Genomic DNA, 20,262 nt, shown 5'->3' on the forward strand with positions numbered 1-20,262 from the left:
GGGAACATCAATTAGGAGGCTTTGGTGGTCCAGATGAGAGATAGTCGTGGCATGGACTAGAATAGTGAGCATAGGGATGCAGGAAAGTGGAGATACTTAGGAGGTGTTTAGGAGGCAGCACCATTGGGCTTGGTGACTGACTGAATGTTGGGCATGGTGCTGAGCGAGAGGGACAGTTGAGGGTTTTACCCAGAGCTGAGACTTGGGAAACCTGGGGACATGATGGTGCTTTTCAGAAAGATATAGAAGGCCTGGGTGGAGGGAGGTTGGAAGAGGCGTTTGGGGAAGATGAGTTGGGACAAGCTGAGTTGAGGGTGCCTGAGATAAAGAAATGGTGATGTCTAGTTGGCAGTTGATATATCAGTTAGGATTAAGGTTCAGTTGCTGCTACAGAAACCCAAATCACCCTAAAGAGATGGCATAAACAAGACAGGAGTTTTTTTCTCCCGTGTAGCAGTTTGGGTATGAGCAGCCTGTGGCTGCTCTGGGGGCTTACTGGTGTCTGGGATCTGTCTCCCCTATTCTGTTGTTCTCACACTCCTAGGGTGTTGCCCTCATCTCTAGTCTAAAGTGGGGCACCAGCCATACATTTCTGGGAGCCACATGGAAGAGAAAAGCAGAATGGGGAAAGCACAAACCTTTGTTGGACACGTAGCGTGGGAACTGCACGCATCACTACCACTTAGAGCCCACTGGCCAGCTTGGTCACAAGCCACAGGGAGCTACAAAGCATGCTGGGAAATATGGTCCTCACTGTGGGTGACCATGTACCTGGTTAAAAACTCGGGGACTCTGTTACTAGCAAGGAGAAATGGAGAATAGATTTTGAGAGACGCAGTTTGCCTCTATCCTAGATAGCTAGGACCAGAGCTCAGGAGAGAGTGCTGGAGGTTAACATTTGGGGGTTGTTAGATTAGTAGTCAGAGTGCTGAAAGTGGATAGGGCACCTACAAGAGAACCTTGAACAGAACCTAGAGGAACGCCAATAAAAGAGGCTGAAAGGGGAAAAGGGCCTCACAGGACATTCAGAAGGAGCAGTCATGGAGCGAGGACGGACAGGGGCATGGAGGTTCCAGAACGCACCTGAGCCTGAATTCTGAAGAAAGCAGAGCCTGAGGCAGAAACTCACATGCCCCTTCTTTAGGAGAGAGTACAGTTTCAGGAAGGAGGCAAGCTAGAAAGGGGGAGGGAGGGAAGGAAGAGAGCCAATGTGAGCGCACATTAATTCACTGGGCACCACTTAGCTGCTCTGCCACAGGTGGTCTTTGGAGAGGCCTTGTGGAATACTGTGAACATGGACAGTCCCTGGGCCGTGACACAAGGGGCTGGGAAGGGGAGAGGAAGATATGGGAACTTGCCCACCACTCCTGTTACCCCATCAATCAAAAGTCCCCTGCACAGGGTATTAACTCCGCCCCACTTTCAGACTTAGTGCAACCTGAGGCTCTTGGTGTGTAGAGCAGGCCTGAGATGAGGTGCAAGCAAAGTGGGCCCATGAAGTCAGTTGAAGCCTATGCAGTTAGACAGCCACCACGTCAGCTAGGCAGAACAGGTGATCCAGGGCCCAGAAACAGCATGGGGCTGACAGTTAGGGGCTTCACGTAAGAGCTTTGTAGACAGAGTCCAAGAGTCATCCCAGAAGGTAGTTGTGGTGAGCAGTTAGGGGCTTCACGTAAGAGCTTTGTAGACAGAGTCCAAGAGTCATGGGGCTGACAGTTAGGGGCTTCACATAAGAGCTTTGTAGACAGAGTCCAAGAGGCATCCCAGAAGGTGGTTGTGGTGAGTGACCAGTCCTGTAGAAGTTAAGTTAGACAAGGACTGAAAAGAGCCTGCCAGGTTTGGGATGAAGGTGGATGTCAGTGGATCTTGGAGACAGACAGATGGGAGACAGATATCTATGTCAGTGGAATGGTGGTGATGGGGTGCAGATATCCTGGGATGAGGGGAGAACAGGAGTGAGGAAGACGATGCGGTGAGTTTAAACAACTCACTCAGGGAGGTTGGCTCCAAGGGAAGACACATTAAAGTGTGAGATTAGGGGAGGGATTTTTTAAAAGATGGTACAGATGAGCACTTCAGGGTTGACAGAGAGGAGTCAGGAGAGAGGGAGAGCCCAAAGGTGCAAAAGAGAAGGAATAATGGGTAAACTAATGTTCTTAAGAAGTCAAGACCTGTAGAGTCCAGAGCACCGGTGGTAAAACTGGCCTTAAGCAGAAGAGAGGATATGTCTTCCATTGTAACAGAAGAGAATAAGGAAAGAATGATACAGAACTTGGCAGGTTGTCACACTTGATCTCAGAAATTTGGAGGAATTGTCGGCTGATAACCTCTGTTTTCTTCATCGAAATCAAGGCCATTTACTGAGAGTAAGAAGGAGCTGGAGGAGTTAGAGCCTTCAGGAAAATGGAGAATATTAAAAATCAGCACTTTAGAGAATAGGAAAGAGAACCAACCAGAGAAACAAAGGAGGGTTGGAGGTTGTATTGAGGGTCCTCGTAGGTGGTAAACATGAATTTATAATATCACCGACACACATAGTCCTGTGATATTTGTTCCTTTGTTTCAGCAGCTCAGGTTTTCAGCCATATCCATCCAGGGTTGATGTGTTTTCCCAGGCATCTGAGGCGGAAAGTAAAAACAATCCAGGGAATCAGTGATACCAGCAAGAGATTAGTTAATGTGATGGATGGGACCTCTGTGATGGGGATGGAAGGAGGTGGAAGCAGGAGGAAGCCAAGAGACAGGGTGAACTCCACATAATTTAGTTCTAGTTTGCAATTCACAATCCTGAGTGGAGTTCTGGCTCCTTGTGAGGGGACAGCTCACATGAATTTTTCTTCTGTTTATTTTATCCAGCAAATGACCTTGTTCATGATAGGCATTCAAGATATTCCCTCAAGTGGGTAAATGAATTAATCTGTTTTAAAGTACTAGTATTATGATTTTTGTTTGTTGTTAAAGGGGCAAAAACCAAACAATGTAACCGAGCATAACCCTATGGGCTCTTCCAGGGACAGGTGGTAGTGGTTTAGTCCCTAAGTCGTGTCTGACTCTTTGAGACCCCGTGGACTGTAGCCTGCCAGGCTGCTCCATCCATGGGATCTCCCAGGCAAGAATACTGGAGTGGGTTGCCATTTCCTTCTCCAGGGGATCTTCCCCACCCAGGGACTGAACCCGCATCTCCTGCATTGGCAAGTGGATTCTTTAGTGCTGAGCCACCTGGGAAGCCTACTGTGATTTTTAAAACTCAGTAAATGCTCAGCTGGCATCAGTGCGTACAGGGCATCTCAACTTATAAGGAGTACTCATCTGTAGTACGAAGCGATTTAGGCACCTACACTTTTCAGCACATGTGATGGTACTTTCCACTTTCTAGATATAAATGGGTCAAATCCAAATTTGATAAGGAGCATGAAACAGCCTTAGTAGCACATTGCGAAGTAATATTTTAAAATAATTGTCTTGCTTTCCTAGGAGGGTACACTATAATTATAAGCATAATTATTTTAATCTTGATATTAAGATAATAGATTAATAAATTATATAATAAATTCTCAAGTTATGTAAGTTGTTTTCAAGTTTTGGGAATAGCCAAAAATTCATTCAGGTTTTCATTCTCTCTTATGGAAAAGCCTGAATGAACTTTATGGCCAACCCAATAATTAGATATATGTTCTCAAGACATGAAATTCAAATGAATTATTTTTCACCAAACTCAACTTTGTCTCAGGAACTGGGAATCAGGTGTCATTCTGTGCAGGAAGTCACAACCCGGTGTAGATGTGAGCCAGATGACTTTTAACCCCATGAATTGGCGCCAGCTGTGCTTGTCAAGTCCAAGTGCAGTAACCGTGTGGGCCATCGAAAGAAGTAACCAGGAGCATTATCTCAAAGCAAAGTAAGAGACTTCATTACAACATAGCAAAGTGGGGATTTTTGTTTGCATTCATGTAACGGGATTGGGTCGATTTGGTGAATTAAATGGCTTTATACACACATCTTAAAACATCTTTTCCCATACTTTGGAGTGGTTGGTTGCATTTTGAAGGGACTCTCTTTAACTTGATTTCCCATCGAGTTTAAATATCAACCTTATCACAACATGGTTTAATTTTCCAAAATTGTATTTACTCTTGCCATTTCAAAATATGCCTATTGTATTAAATATATATGTATTTCTAAAAGAGCGTGTTTTTTGTACCTATTATTTTGATACCCAATTGAAATCTCAAAAATAAGAACATTTTAGATATGGGAAATGTATAGATCATATCTTCAGTCACATTGTCCATAAATAAGAGGGTCGTTGCGTGTAGTGAAGTATGGAATTGCCTATTTCGATAGGATTGGGTCAAAGAGAAGTTAAAAGACCAATGTCCTGGTGATAGCTGATGATCATGGTACCTTTGTTGAAAAGAGTTCAAAGACTTAAGGTGGTCCTGAGCCTACCATTCTCTCCATACTCCCCAAAGACTAAGGGGACATTGGACATGCACATTCTTGAAGTTGCAGATTTGAAAACCTGCCTTCTTAAAGAGAAATGTAAAGCTAGTTAATTAAGTTTTCAAACTGGAGAACCCTAAGAGAGGCACTTCTTTCTCCTCAGTATTCTTTATGTCTCAATTTCTTTTTTAAGATAATTGATTGAATAGCCAAATCTGTCTCAGGGCAGAGTTGACAACACTGTACCTTTTCATAAAGTGGATAATGCCTCTATCAGATCTTTGCCAGGGCAGGCAAGTAATTTATCGCATTTTCTTTTATTTCCCTTGAATATTTTTCTCTAGTTCTGAATGTTGAGTTGTGATTTTTCTATAAGAAAATAAAATGAGAGGTCAAGTAAGTGGATTGTCCTGGATCAGAAAACAAGCAGGATTTGAAAATACTTAGTTAAGCCTTACATTTGAGTGGTAAATACTATTTTTGCATGATGATTTTTCAAAATTATTCAACAGAACCAAGGACGTTTTGAACTTAACACTAAAGCTATGAGTTCTCTAAACTCATCTTTATAACCATGTTATAGTTTAAAAGTAAATATATGGTAAATCTGAAAATAAATTCCTGATACCAGAGGTTGTAAAGGTAGCTGAGTTTAATCTACATATATGTTAATTTTGGTCCATGTATTTTTATTGGAGTTAGTTACCAATATTTAAAATTTGAGAAATTTCTCATCAATTCCAGATTATGATATTCTCTTGAAATCTTGAAATCAAAATTCTCACAATTCAGCAACCCTCTTGGTTAGAACTGAGTGGCACCTGCCAGCTTTAGGAGGTGTGTACAGAGAAAAAATTCTTAGATTTTCTGTTTCTTTGTGAGAAAAAGCCTAGTTCTTCCCTGCTGTGTTTTTCTTCCTCATGAGTCTCCTTTACTCTCACAATGAACACTTCATTTCTAACATTTGTGGAGGAAGTTTTCCCCTCTACACCAAACAATTCTCCGTGATACCAGCTGGGTGTTTACGATTCGACTCATTTCTGACACTCTACCCAGAGGTAGAACCAGATTCCACAGGCTAAGGGTTCGGTCCTACAAGACTGCTCTCCCCCTTCCACTTCAGATGCTAGCTTCAGACTAGGTTGTTACCTGTACTTCCGACTAACCAGCTACAGATTACAGATTTCAATGACCCACTCCTGGGGTTACATTAATCTGCAAGAACAAGTCACAGAACTCAGGACAGCACTTACTGACATTTACTAGTTTATTGAAGGATATGATGAAGGATGCAGATGAGCAGCCAGGTGGTGATACATGGGGTGAGGTCTTGGAGGGTCTTGAATGAAGGAATTTCTGTCCCATTTCTAGGAGTGGGTTAGACTGCATCACCCTCCCAGTGTATGTGTTCACCAACCTGGAAGCTCTCCAGACTCCCTACCATTACATGATCAATTATTTGCTCCATTTCTAGCTCCTCTGCTCTCTCTGGAAGATGGGAGTAGAAACTGAAACTTCCAAGCCTCTAGTCATGGCTTGGTCTTTCTGGTGAGCAGTACCCATTCAGGAGCCTTTCAGGAGCCCACCCAGAATCACCTCAATAGAACAAAAGAAGCTCCTAATGCACTTAGGAACTTATAAGAGTTTCAGGAACTCTGTGCCCAGACAGGAGGGAAAATCCTTTCCCGTCTGCCACAGTCCCACCTGGTCACACAACACTAGCCTAACCCCTGGCAGCATTCAAGTTTCCAATTTCTGCTTTGGATACTAACTTTTAAAATGTTTGAAAAATCCCTATGTACTTGATTCATGACTGTGTATTACCTGTCCTTTTATGATAAATAGTTTTAAATCTACTCTTTTACTTTTGAATGGTTTCTGTTAGTTTTTTTTTTTCATGAGTTGTAACACCTCCCACTTTGCTTACCACTTATATGAAGCAGTTCTATCAATGACTAGTTTCTGTTAATCTGATTGTTCTGATGTCTTTTTTCCCCCTACAGGTCAGTAAAACTGCCTTTGGAAGATGGATCCTTTTTTAATGAGACAGATGTCATTTTTCCCCAGTCGTTGCCCAAGGATCCTATCTATGGACCTGTGCTCCCTGTGTCAGCCATTGCTGGACTCGTGGGTGAAGAGGCAGAAACTTTCAGGGTAATGACCTGGCCCCTCTCCTTGTGTGCCTGTTGGCTTTCATGACCATCCCATGAGACAGGCAAGATAGAGAGGATCTTCCTGGTTTTTATTACAGATTAACCCTGGAGACCATGAAAGATGAAGGCTCTGGAGTTCTGAGTTTGAGTTTGAGTGACTAGGAAGATGATGGCCCTTGCTAACTGAAGCAGGAGGCCTAGCTGTGATTTCAGAGTTGGACATACTGATTTTGGAGTGCTGGATGGCATCCAGGTGGAGATGCCAGGTGGACATGGGCAATGTGGACCTAGCGTCAGAGAGAAGGCAGGGCTGGAAACGAAATAAGTTAGAGTTACTACTGCAGAGAGGATAGTGGGAGCATGGAGCATGGGGTGGGGGAATAAGTAGGGGGTGAGGGAAAGGAGAGAGGGTGTCAGGGAAGAGAGCCAGAGAGGAAAATGTCTGCAAAAGACAGGAGGAAGAAGTAGAGTCTGAAGAGGCACAGTCACTGAAATAGGAGAAAATCCAGGAGAGAATGAGGCCCTGGAAAACAGTGGCAGAAAGTTTCATAAGGGAGTTTGCCAACAGTCACTCATTATTTTTTTCATTCAGCAGATACTTACCAAGCTCCTTGTGTATAACAGTCACAGTTTTAGACAACAGGGTCATGTGGTGACCAACCAGGCATAGGCCTACCTCTCGGAGCATCCATTGTATTAGGGAGACAGAGACAAGACATCAGTACCAAAAGTAGAGATAGAGTAAATAGTTGCAAAATGTGGCAAGTGTTATAACAGGATAGATGGGAGATGGGGGTGGAGGGGAGGGAGAGATCAATAGGCTGCTCAAGGAAGGCCTCTGGAGGGATGACTGAAGGACGAGGGGCATTCCTCCTGCTACAAGCCGGGTGAAGAGTGTTCAGGCAGAGGGCACTGCACATGCAAAAGCCCTGGGGAGAGAAGAGATTTCAGTATTCTTGAGGAGCTGAGAGGAGAATCCTGTGGCTGGAGCACAGTAAACAGGGAGCTGGGGAGTAAGGCACAGTTATGGTCAAGAAGGAGGCCCGGGGCAGAGAGTGACACCTGCAGAGTCTTTGGGGTGAAAGTAAGGAGCTGGATTCTGCTGCGGCTCTGGAACCTGCGTGTGTGAACACTTGTGTGAAAGCTCCAAGCCAAGGAGAACGGAAGTAGAGATTCCCAAATGCTTCTGACCACTGCAGAGCGTTAGGCTACAGATGTTTCAAATAGTTCCGTGTAATAATTAGTTTATGAAAAAGTCTCTGGCAAGCAAAATTTGTATGCCTATAGTATTTCTTCTAAAGGATGACAGTTACTCACTTTTCCTGATTACAGAAGGTAACTAATTCCTGTTAATAGTTCAAGTCTTAGCCTTGGAAATGCAACCACACTCAGCCACAATGGGGCAGCAAAGTAAAAACAAACGCGTCGGCCTTCAAGATTTACAACTGGAAAATATGTTTCTATGTTTAGTTTTTGATACCAAAGAAGCCACATTTTCAACAATTTCAACCCCATCATTCACCCTGTGTACCAACTTCATGGATCCTACATAGAGCATTTAAAATTCAGGCAATTATTCTTATCATTTAAAAAATGTCAAGTAAGAGAAAAGATTGTATGCTCTTAGTATTTCCTCTAAAGGATGACAATTATTCACTTTTTCAAATTATAGAAAATAGCTAATTCTTTTAATAGTACAGGAAATGCCTATACTTTTAATAGTACAGAAATGCCTTCTTTAAATACTTAAATATGGAGTTACCGTTTTTTTTAAATGCTCATAATAAACAGACATATTTCTTTCCTAGGACTTTGTAACTCAGTACATTTCAATTTTTTCCTGAAAACAGAAATTTAATATTAAAGTTTGACATCTCTAAATTATACAGAGACTGTTACTAAAGCCATTTATTTTACATTTAAATTAGAAGTCAATTTTGTCACTATTTAATTCTTTCATCTTATAGATAAATAAGGTGAAAAAAAAATTGCTAACACATTGAGTAATGTCTATACGAGTGAAAGTGTAACTAAACTTAGATCTCAAATGTCTTGATTCTATTCCTTTGAATGGAATTTCTTGTGGCCCAGTACCAATGGCAAAGAAATTAGTAAGGATTTGACCTATTTAAAGGTCTTAAAAATTGACAAATGTGGATTTTTATAAAATTACAAATATTAAATAGTCCCCTTATCTCTCTTGTAGCTAACGGTAGAAAAGCACATAATAGGCCTTTAAATGGGCAGGTATCACATTACACAACTTATTTGGGGCATTAGAAATGGTATCTAGTAGTAGCGTGGGGGAAATCAAAGGCAGATGTTATCTGGGCAGAAATTGTATCCAAGATAGTGAATTTAATCTGAAGTGTCCAGTTTTCTTTTTCCATCGACCTTGAAAAAAAAATTGCTAAATAGAAATTCCTCTTAAAGCTCAAGTATTGTGACACATATTCAGATGCTTACATTTTCTAAAGCAATATTAAGTTGGGCTTGAATATTTTATGTTTGGTCTTCAAGTCATCAAAATGTTTGATTCCAGAGGACTGAGCAAGGATATGGTGTTACCAAGAAATACTTTTAAACACTGTCGGCACCTTTTCTTTTAAAATTTTCAATTTCCATAACTGAAAATTATTCTTTCTGCTTACACCGTGTAATATCACATTCATTTTTAAATGGCACAGAACATATTTATTGATGAAAGAAAATAATAGGAAGACAAGCCCAGGTTTATCTTAAACAAAACTGCACACAGTACTAGTTTAGTACACTAAGGCAAGAAAATTCCAAGTTTTAATCCTCACCCTCTGAGGCATATATGTTCACTAACATGATGAGAACCAAATATGTGTGGTTTTTAAAAAAAATTTCAAGCTCATTGCCATACTAGGAAAGAGCCTTTCTTTTTGTGATTTATAGTCAAATGTCATCAAGACAACCAGGGAACTTTTAAATTATGAAGATTACATAATGGTGGTCACTAACTCTTTTCCCTCTGAGTCAAATCTCAGTTAGATACCACAAAAATGTCATTGATCAGCAACAGTTTAATCCTTTTGAGTGATTTTGTCCATTTTTTATGCCCACTGGGTGGCCAAATTGTGGCTCAAGTTTTATTTTCTAAGGATTCAAGGCTATGGGGAGCATGAAATAGACCAACCATACATTAAAGATGACAAGATGACCTGGCCTTTAAAAAACTTATAGTGAGAAGCGCTTCTGTACATGAAGGACTTATGCTTTCATAGTTCATGGTCCATTTCAAATGACAATTCTCTCTCTGTGCATTTCCTTCACTCCATCAGGAAGAACAAAGTGCTTTCTTGTAGGTTCTCTTGTAATATTTAAATACTCTTCTGCTATAAACTACCATGTTTTCTGATTCTGATGTTTGTTGATAACTACTTCTCCCTCAATAGGTGATTGTCCTATTGAGAAGAGGGATAATCTTAGCAATACAAGATATCTCTCTGGTACAATATATGGTATATAATCAATACCCAGTAAATGTTTGTGGAAATACTAAAATGCAAAAATTTGTATCCGTTGGGAATCCAGTAGAATAATTACTTTGGCAGGGCTACCCCTGCTTTACCTTTCCTAAATTAAAGAGCAGTGTATGCTATTTAAATAACTGAGTATTTATTACAATGGTGGCCTGCATTGTCAAGTTTTGAATGGACAAAATGGCTATTTATATGGGTTTACCATATTCCCCAACCATGAGACCTATTCCAACTTCCCCAGCTTTATTTTTCTCTCACAGCACTTTCAACACATAATATTTTATTTATGTATGTATATATAATTCTTTTCCTTAATTTCTTTTTGCTCTGTTTTCCTGCACCAAGATTAAGTCCCATGAGGGTATATATTTATATATATATATATATATTTTTTTGGTTTGTTTTGTTCATTGCTACATCCCTGTGCTTAGAACAGTGCATGATATGTAAATATTTGGTAGATGAATGAATAAATGAATGAAATAAATATGGATCTCTCAAAGATATAAGAATTCTATTAATTTGGCCATTGGCTTATTAAAATGTTTTCTGTTCCTATGGCTATAAGGATGCCTAAAGAAAACAAAGCTGTTATGTTGTAGCTAATGCAATTCTAAATAATAGTATAGTATTTAAAAAACCCTCAGATAGTACTAAATGTTTTGTTATAAACAAATATGTAAATAGATAAATAAGAGTAAAGTGCAGGATGTTTGACTTGTTTAAATAGAAAGGAAAGAATGCCATGCTATGTTACTTTATAGTACCCTGAATTCAGAATCTTAGTCAGCGTTTTGAGGGGCAGAGGTGAGAGCGCGTGTCCAAAATATTTTACCCCCGGGAAGATAACCAGGTGGTCCAGGACTTTCAAGGAGGCCTGCTCTGTGTGGACAGAAAGGGGGAGTGGCCTCTCCCCTGCTGGACAGAATGTTTAAAGCTACAGGGGGCATAACACTGAGATATTATCATCAAAGGCAGAGATCAGCAAACTATCACCTGCCTTTATGTGACTTCAAGCAAGCTAAGACTGTTCTTTTACATTTTTTTCAAGTGTTTAAAAAAAAAAGAAAGGGATATAACAGAGACCTATGTGGTCCACAAAGCTTATTTTTCACATAGTCCTTTACAGGAAAAATTTGCCATAGACCCTTAGTTTTAGTTCCCAAAGCCAGTTTTTCTTCTAGGTACATTCCATAGATTTTGTGCATTTCTCTCTGAGTTTTCCATGGAATCAAAGTCAGGTAGGATGTTTCATGAACTGCGGAGGCGTTGAGAACCTGACCAGGGGTCCTCTTCTCATCCTCCGTTACAGAGAGCTAAGCAGAGGATTGGGGCCAACCACTCCATAGAAAAATCACATTCATGCCCCCTGCCATGAACCAGGAGAGAAAAGGTTGACCCAAATCTTCCTCAAATGGGGTGACTTTCGCTAAACAATGGCTTTTTTAGGTCCAAGATATCAAAAAGTCCACCAAGAAACAGCATACAAATTATTACTCAAGACTTCTGCAAAAAAACTATGACACTAGAACTCTCAATGTGTTGGCAAAAACCCCTAATATTTTTCCTAGGGAATTAAAATGTAGAGAGAGAAATGGAGCAGGAAGAAGTTCATTTAGCTCTGGGCAAAGGGCAGGACCAATAAATGCATGTAGACACATATTAATTTGTTTTCATCTTGGAAATTGTTTTTGTTGAGTATTTCTCTGGCTCTTAGGCATGACTGTTGTCTTAACACAAGGTTTTAAATCTTTCCTTGAAGCCTAAAGACGATCTGTATTCTTTGCTTCACCCGACTATGCACTGCTGGACTCCAACAAGTGACCTATACATTGGCTGTGAAGAGGGTCACCTTTTAATGGTTAATGGAGAAACTTTGAAGGTAACTGTGCTTAATAAGATAGAAGACGGATCACCAAGGGGTAAGAAACTGCTTTGCTTATCTTCCCAGAAGTGTAGCCATTGGTGATGGTTTTCCACCTGACAAAGGATGTTTTGTTCCGTATTTTTCTCTTTTTAGAGACGTCTTTGATTCCTCCTTCTTCTTTATCCTCTAGGTAGTTACCAAGTCCTCTGGATGTTTCTTTTAGCTACCTATATTAAGTGTTCTGTGCTCTAGACTTTCTTCTCTCACTCTATATATATATTTCACATAATCCTTAAAACAAGTTCATAAGGAAATACATTTTTATCTTCATGATATAGATGAAGAAATGGAGGCATTAAGAACTTAAGAAACATGCCCAAATTCACATAACTAGTAAACTATAGAGCTGACACCTGAACCCAGACAATAAGACTTCAGAGTCCAAGTTCTTACTATGCTGTATCCTTCTGCATACATAGGTGCTCAGTTGCTCAGTTCTGTCCGACTTTTTGTGACCCCGTGGACTGTAGCCACCAGGCTCCTCAGCCCATGAAATTTCCAGGCAAGAATACTGCAGTGGGCTGCCATTTCTTACTTCAGGGTGTTTTCCCCACCCAGGGATCAGACCTGCATCTCTTGCGTCTCCTGCATTTGCAGGCAGATTCTTTACCACTAGTGCCACCTGGGAAGCCCTCCTCATAATATGCCTGTTTAATCAGCTAATATGCCCTTCCTTGCCTTCCACAGTAACTCTTTCTCCACGAGACCTTCCTTTAGGACCAACTGCCATCTTGAAAATTACTTTCCGTGGGCTCACTAGCATTTCTGAGAGAATCTGATCTGTTCTCCTTAGATCAAGTGTCCACTCCTGGTCCCATCAGAGTTGTCCTGGGTCAGAGAAGCCAATATCACCTTGTGTGAAGCTGCATGTAGACACTTTGAGAAGGGAGTCTCACCAGGGCAAGTTCTCCAACCTGACCAATGCACTTTCCACTCTAATTCTTCTTATTCTTTCACACCCTGATTTCTGCAGCAACCATAGAGCTGATTTCGTTGAGCTCAATCCATAGTCGACCCAAACCAGGCATCCCATCCCTGCCAAACTGCCCTTCTTGAAGACCATTTTCCACATTTAACTCAAGGATGACTATGGCTTAATTTCAAGCCCTCTCTGATCCTTTCTTACCTGCACCATTAATATTATTTTTGACTACTCCCCAGTATGAGTTTTCTGATCTAGCCAGTCATTTCTTCCCATCATTTCACAGACATTTCACAGCCAGCTCATTCCCTTGTCACCTTTCACTCTGAATCCTCCAGTTTGCAGCTCAAACACCACATCCTATAGCAAGTCTTCCCCATCTACACATCTTCATATACTCCCTCTCCTGTTCCCTGACTCACACTCCACTGTGAAAGTAGAGCCATTAGGTTCAGCTTTCCTATCCCAGCCTACCACACTCCCCCTACCTCACTCTTCCCATTACTCTCATCTGTACTCTCCAGGCCTGGGCCACCCTCTGATCTTATGTTCACAATGCCATCCCTCAGCTCTCTAAAAAATAAGTCTCTCTTCTGGCCGGTCATTCCAGTTTCAGCTCTCCCACTTGAGCCTCATAGAAGTTCTCATCATTCCTGTACTCTCTCTAAATACTGCCTCCTGGCATTGGGAGTTACCTTTGTCTAGGATGCCATGTCTTCCTCTCTACCTAGTGAAATTATCCATTGTAGAGCCTCTGTGTCCTCACTCCAACCTATAGGCAAACTCAGGTGCCCCATCTGGGGTTCCATCAGACTCACATCTTTGTTATAGCCTCATCCTCTATCAAAGTATAATGCCTCCTGTGCCTGATGGTCCTTCCCACTCAGTCAATTGATTTGCTCAGTTGTGTGTGATTCTTTGCGACCCCATGAACTGCAGCACACCAGGCCTCCTTGCCCATCACCAACTCCCAGAGCTTGCTCAAACTGATGTCCATCCAGTTGGTGATGCCACCCAAACATCTCATCCTCTGTCATCCCCTTCTCCTCCTGCCTTTAATCTTTCCCAGCATCAGGGTCTTTTCAAATGAGTCAGCTCTTTGCAACAGGTAGCCAAAGTATTGGAGTTTCAGCTTCAGCATCAGTCCTTCCAATGAATATTCAGGACTGATCTCCTTTAGGATGGACTGGTTGGATCTCCTTGCAGTCCAAGGGACTCTCAAGAGTCTTTTCCAACACCGCAGTTCAAAAGCATCAGTTCTTCAGCGCTCAGCTTTCTTTATAGTCCAACTCTCACATCCATACATGACTACTGGGAAAACCATAGCCTTGACTAGATGGACCTTTGTTGGCAAAGTAATGTCTCTGATTTTTAATATGCTCTCTAGGTTGGTCATAGCTTTTCTTCCAAGGAGCAAGCATCTTTTAATTTCATGGCTGCCAGTCACCATCTGCAGTGATTTTGGAGCCCCCCAAAATAAAGTCTTTCACTGTTTCCATTGTTTCCCCATCTATTTGCCATGAAGTGATGGGACTGGATGCCATGATCTTAGTTTTTTGAATGTTGATTTTTAAGCCAGCTCTTTCACTCTCCTCTTTCACTTTCATCAAGAGGCTTTTTAGTTCTTCTTCACTTTCTGCCATAAGGGTGGTTTCTGCATATGTGAGGTTACTAATATTTCTCCTGGCAATCTTAATTCCAGCTTGTGCTTCATCCAGCCCAGCATTTTGCATGATATACTCTGCATATAAGTTAAATAAGACTGTCTTTCCCACTAGTCATCAACTCTGAAGTTAGGAACAGTGACTTCAACTTTGGCTCTATAGTTTAATCCCAGAGATTGCTAGAGGGTAAATTGGCACCTCTTTGTGTTTGTAAAGTGAATTATAAAACAATATTTCTCATTTCCAAATTCCTATTTTGCGATGTTTTATACAATTTAGGACTTAGTTGTATATAGTCTTTTTTTTAGCTATACTGCACAGCATATGGGATCTTAGTTCCCCAATCAAAGATCGAACCTGCGCCCCTTGCAGTGAAAGTTGAGAGTCTTAACTATTGGACCTCCAGGGAAGTCCCTGTACATAGTCTTTTATTGCTCACTAATTCCATCCTATATACTATTTCTTATCATTTTCATGATACATATATATTTTAATAACTTTTGTTTAACTTCCAAACAAATGTTTTCTATCTTCTTTCTATCTTCAGTGTCCTTCAATGTGGAGGACACTGGTGCCTTTGAGTTGATATAAGTGGCGAATATATAATCTCATAATCAACAGCCTCAAGGTATTTATATTTTATTGAAGAGAATAAGACAAGTTGACACATAATTGCAGCCAGAAAAATCAAGATGTGAGGAAAGCGTCATAAAGCTGTATGGGAATTCAGATGAGGGAAAAATGCCAAATTAAGTCATGTTGTAGGTGGCATTTGAAATAGCCCTTAAAGGATAGGTTCACAGGCAGAGGTGAGGGTAGGTGAAATTTTGGACAATGGTGTCTGTGTAAACAAGAAAACATGGGGAAGGTTGGGAAACAAGAAGTTGTCCAGTTGGTCTGGAGCATCAAGTGTTATGCAGAAATAGTGGGAATAAAGGCACATCTAAGTGATACCACATCTGACCTTGAATGTCTGACTAAGGTGTTTACACCTAATCCCTCTGACAGTGGAATGACATCAACTCCTGAGTGGAGATGTACCCCAATTGGAACTGTGCTTGCGGACATAAATTATCCATCGTTTAGGAAAGGAGTAGCTGTAAGCAGCGGGCATCTAGACTAGGCCGGAGTCATAGCAACGGACTTTGGTGGCAGTTGGATTAAAGAGAAGAAGCTACTGGGAGGTGAACAGTCTTTGGAGGAAAGGGCACTATGCTTCTTAGCATCTGGCAAAATGCTGAGCAGGTAGTATGTGATAAATAAAAGTCTGGCAGGTGTCTCTGAGCCTTTGATTTTGTAGTTCTTGCAGCTTATCTACATAAAAGCTAGTGTGCTTTTTGTGATGTTCCCCCAGGACAATATTTTATTAATAACAAAGATCTTATAAATCTTGTTTTATTTTTACTTTTAAAAATCCACTATGTTTTATTTATTGAGGTACAAATTTGCATGCTATAAAATATGCAAATCTTAAGTATAAAGCTTAAAAATGATATAGTTTTTGTCTTTTTTTCCCCCCTGGCCTCTTAAAATCTCTAATTTGTTTCCTTAAAAAAGGAAATATATTTACTATATAATTCCACAATGTTACTCCCATAGATCTGATGATACAGAACATAAAAAAAAACTTGTGTGATTTATCATTAATCATTAATTAATCATTATCATCAGTAACCATTGCAAAGCAGCTTTTATTCTTTACTGTTTGAGAGGCATCATAGCATATATTCTGATAGAAAGTTGATCTGTAGAAAAAGGAATTACAAAGCAATGAGTAGTCCTAGTAAAGCAAGTGAGACTAATTACTCTGTATGGTACTTTTAATTATGTGTCACCTGTTTTACTTTGTTTTTCTTTCCCAAAGTTGAAAGAAATCTTATCAGTCCAGTCACAATGGTGTATCAGAAGGGAGGCGTGCTTGCTTCTGGAATTGTAATGTATTTTTTTCTTCAAAATTAATTGCTTTCAAGAAAATATATACCTGAAGCTAACACAATGTTGTAAATTAACTATACTTCAATTAAAAATGGTTAAAAAATATGTCAAATGGAAAAAGAAAATATACAAAATTTCTATTTGCTGCCATTTACTATGATGAACCATAATATGTGATACCAAGTTCTGTCAGTTTATTAATTAAAATTCTTTTGTCAGGGGTGCTATTATAAAACTTTTTATTACAAATAATATATATATATACAAAATTATAGAAAACATTATAGTGAACTATCATATGTCTGTCTTATTGCAAATAAACAAAAATAAAATTTAAAAAATCCACCACCCCAAAACATACACACACACACACTCAAAGGAGTCAGGTCTTCCAGAGTTCACCAACCAGTAAGTGGAGAAGCTGGAAATGGAACCCAAGTGTGGTAACCTCCAAAGTTCTTTCTCTAATTTTTTAGGGCCCACAGCTTCAGTAAGTAAGAAAAGGGGCCACACCATATTACTTTTCCATGTGGTTGTAATCAATGCTAAGGTTTGAAGCCAACCTACAGTAAAATCTCTGGTCTACTGGTAGCTGTCCCAAAACACTGTTAGCTTCGTCTCTTCTTTTGCCACAGACCTCTAGGAACCTAAGGGCAGCTGCGAAATGCTGTCAGAATGAAAGCTCCACCAACAGCAAGCAGTCTGGAGCTCATAAATCTACATTTAGTTCACAATCTCCTCTCCCCAACCTTGCAATGGACTACCTCCTTCTACATTTAGTCTGCATTTGTCCTTCTCAAGTCACCCTTGGTGGGTTTTTTTTTTTTAAATCTAGTTTAAAGGGAAGCCTGGAGCGTCTGCTCTGGTGAGGGATGGAGAGTGATAATGAGCTTGGAAGCACCTTGCATGTTTTTCCCCAGGTCCCAAGTCCCAAGCCATCTCACAAATACCTCTTAGTCATTAGGGGGTCTAATCTAGAAATGACGGCGAGTTTGCCCAAAATTTTTTCATTACTGTAAAAATAACTTAAGTTCTTCTTGAAAGTAGTTAAATTAACCTAAAACTGTTTACAACTTACTGATCAACATTTAACCAACCCATTTTTACTGGATACTTGCCCTGTTTCTAGCACTGTGTGAAAACTAGAAAGGAGAATACAAAGGAAATAAACAGCACACTCCCTACCTTTGAGTCATTTAGAGATTTAAGAATGCACAAAATAATAATTAAAGAACATACATGAAGGCTAAGGTCCTTTGAAGTAAGGAGACTGCTGAATACCAGCCACACAGTAAACTCTGCCTCACCTACCCCACGCCCTTTATCATGAAGAATGTGGCAAAGTGATAAATACTAAAGAAGTTCAAAGAAAGGGGAGATTAGTAAAATTTTAGGTAATTGAAAATGTGTCAGAAAAAAAGATAAAATTAAAAATTGACCAGGAAACATGATTAAAAATTGGCTAAATAAAGGGAAGAAGACAGAGCATTCTAGATAATGTAAATATAGATGATGTTTCCAAAAATGATGTAAATGCTAATCAATAAATCTTAGCTGATTTGATGAGGAAAGTATACTGTGCATGGACTGAGACTAATTTCCTTCATTTATCTCATTGTTTTTGGTTTCTAGGATGGCTTTGTGTATTCTTTACTTATTAAAGATACAAATTACAAAGTAGAGGATTTTCTTGAGGTTGAAAGGCCAGTGGAACATTTGATGTTTTCTCCTAGTTACAGAATGTTGCTGATTCAGACAGACAAGGTATGCTAAATGGTGATTTCTTGATAAGTTTTCAGATATTATTATTATCATCATTGCATGACAGGAATGAAGGGCAGAATGTGCTGCATAATGATCCATTGCTAGTCAAGACTCTTTAGCTTGCAAATGAAAAATCAGCCAATTTAAAAGTCCAGGCAACACTTGAGTGTTTGTTTCTTCTTTTTGTGCATATATAACTGAAAGCAAACAGGGAATTGATATAAATCTGGGCACTCCCGTGTTGCTACTAGCCTTGTTTTTCTGCCATATCTTAGCTCTGTTTCCTCTCTACTTCCTCCCTTTCTATGAAGATGGTGTCAAAAGAACCTCCGGAAACTCCAGTTTTATATTTTTATCCTCTTGGTGACCTTAGTAGAAAGATAGCAGCTGGAAAAAAAAGGTCCTGTAACCTAGACTTATTGTACTAGCTTGGGTCACATTTCTACCCCTGAATCAATTACTATGTCCAGAGGGATTCTAAATTCTCATTGACCAGGCCTAGGTCACATGTCTAACCTTGGAGCCTAGGCAGAGTCATCTCAGTTTAGTTCAGTTCAGAAGCTTAGTCATGTCCAACTCTTTGCGACCCCATAGACTGCAGCACACCAGGCCTCCCTGTTCATCACCAACTCGCAGAGTTTACTCAAACTCATGTCCATTGAGTCGGTGATGCCATCCAACCATCTCATCCTCTGTCATCTACTCAAACATAAACTGAGATTGTAGTAATGGGTGGTTCTCTAGGGAGAGTATAGGTTCTGTAAGAGAAGAAGGGAGGGAAATAAATGCAGGATAAAATCAAATGCCCACATGAATTATGCTGTTAGGAAGACTCCTAAGTCAGGAATATCAGTTTATATTGTTGGGCAATGATTTCAGATAAATTACAAGTAAAATTGAATGATTTTTTTGCCTAAAAGAAATTGAAACTGAAATATGGAAAGACTTAAGCTTCTGTAATTACCAGAAGTTAAAGCAACTGTGTTAATGATGTTTTAATAAATGAAAAACTTGAAGTATCTATGGAGGACAGAAAACAATTAAAAATGTAACCTAAGAGAAGGGAGAAAGACACAAATAGAAATCATACAAAAGAAAAATATACTTACAAAGTAAAAATTAAATGAATATGTCTGACAGAAGACTGGGCGCAGCCAAAGAGAGAATAGATGAACTTGAAGATATATTGGAAGAAGTTATTCAGAAGGTACCCAAGAGACGAAAGTATACGAAATATAGAAGGGAGGGTAAGAGAAATGAATGATATAGTGAAAAGATCCAACATGTATTTGATTGGAATTCCAAAGAGGAGAGTCAGACAGAAGCAATATTTAAGGAGATATTTTCCAGAACTGATTAAAGACATGAATTTACAGCTTCAGGAGGTGCAGTGAATCCCAAGCAGGATACATAAAAGATATGCACACTTAGACTTACCAGTGTGAAATTGTTGAAAACTAAAGACAAAGAGAAAATCTTAAAAGTAGTCAGAGAGAAAACCAGATTATTTCAAGGGACTTTCAATTAGGCTAACAGCTGACTTCTTTGGCGATAATATAAGTAAGAAAGAGTAGAATGATATCTTCCATGTAGCTCAGGGATCAGCAAACTGTGGACCCTTGGGTCAAAACCAGCCTCCTGCTTGTTTCCGTAAATAAAGTTTTACTGGAACACAGTCAGACCCATGTGTTTATGTATTGTCTACGGCTGCTTTCACACTGCAGTGATAGTATTAAGTAGTTGTGAGAGACCACACAGCCTGCAAAGCCTAAAATATTTATTGGTTGTCCCTTTATAGAAAAAGTTTGCTGACCCCTGATTTAGTGAAATAAGGTTGCTATCACTGAATTTTATACCCAGGGAAAATACTTTTCAGTATAGGGATGAAAAATGACATTTTTAGAAATGAGCATTTGTTAGTACGTCATCACTAGAGAAAATTCTA

At 39.8% G+C, this 20,262-nt stretch overlaps 1 protein-coding gene across 2 annotated transcripts in view; it reads left to right on the forward strand.

Moving 5' to 3' along the window:
* The window catches only part of CFAP43 (cilia and flagella associated protein 43), a 103,099-nt gene that overhangs the window by 14,196 nt on the left and 68,641 nt on the right, over positions 1-20,262 (forward strand). For both annotated transcript variants that reach the window (XM_070363411.1, XM_070363410.1), the window contains exons 4-8: positions 3,731-3,898; positions 6,447-6,597; positions 11,868-12,027; positions 16,483-16,550; positions 18,186-18,317. In XM_070363411.1, coding sequence (XP_070219512.1) covers positions 3,731-3,898; positions 6,447-6,597; positions 11,868-12,027; positions 16,483-16,550; positions 18,186-18,317 — 679 coding nt within the window. The remainder of the gene's footprint in view (positions 1-3,730; positions 3,899-6,446; positions 6,598-11,867; positions 12,028-16,482; positions 16,551-18,185; positions 18,318-20,262) is intronic.

Source organism: Bos mutus, chromosome 26, assembly GCF_027580195.1.
Source record: "Bos mutus isolate GX-2022 chromosome 26, NWIPB_WYAK_1.1, whole genome shotgun sequence".
NCBI classification, from domain to species: Eukaryota; Metazoa; Chordata; class Mammalia; order Artiodactyla; family Bovidae; genus Bos; species Bos mutus.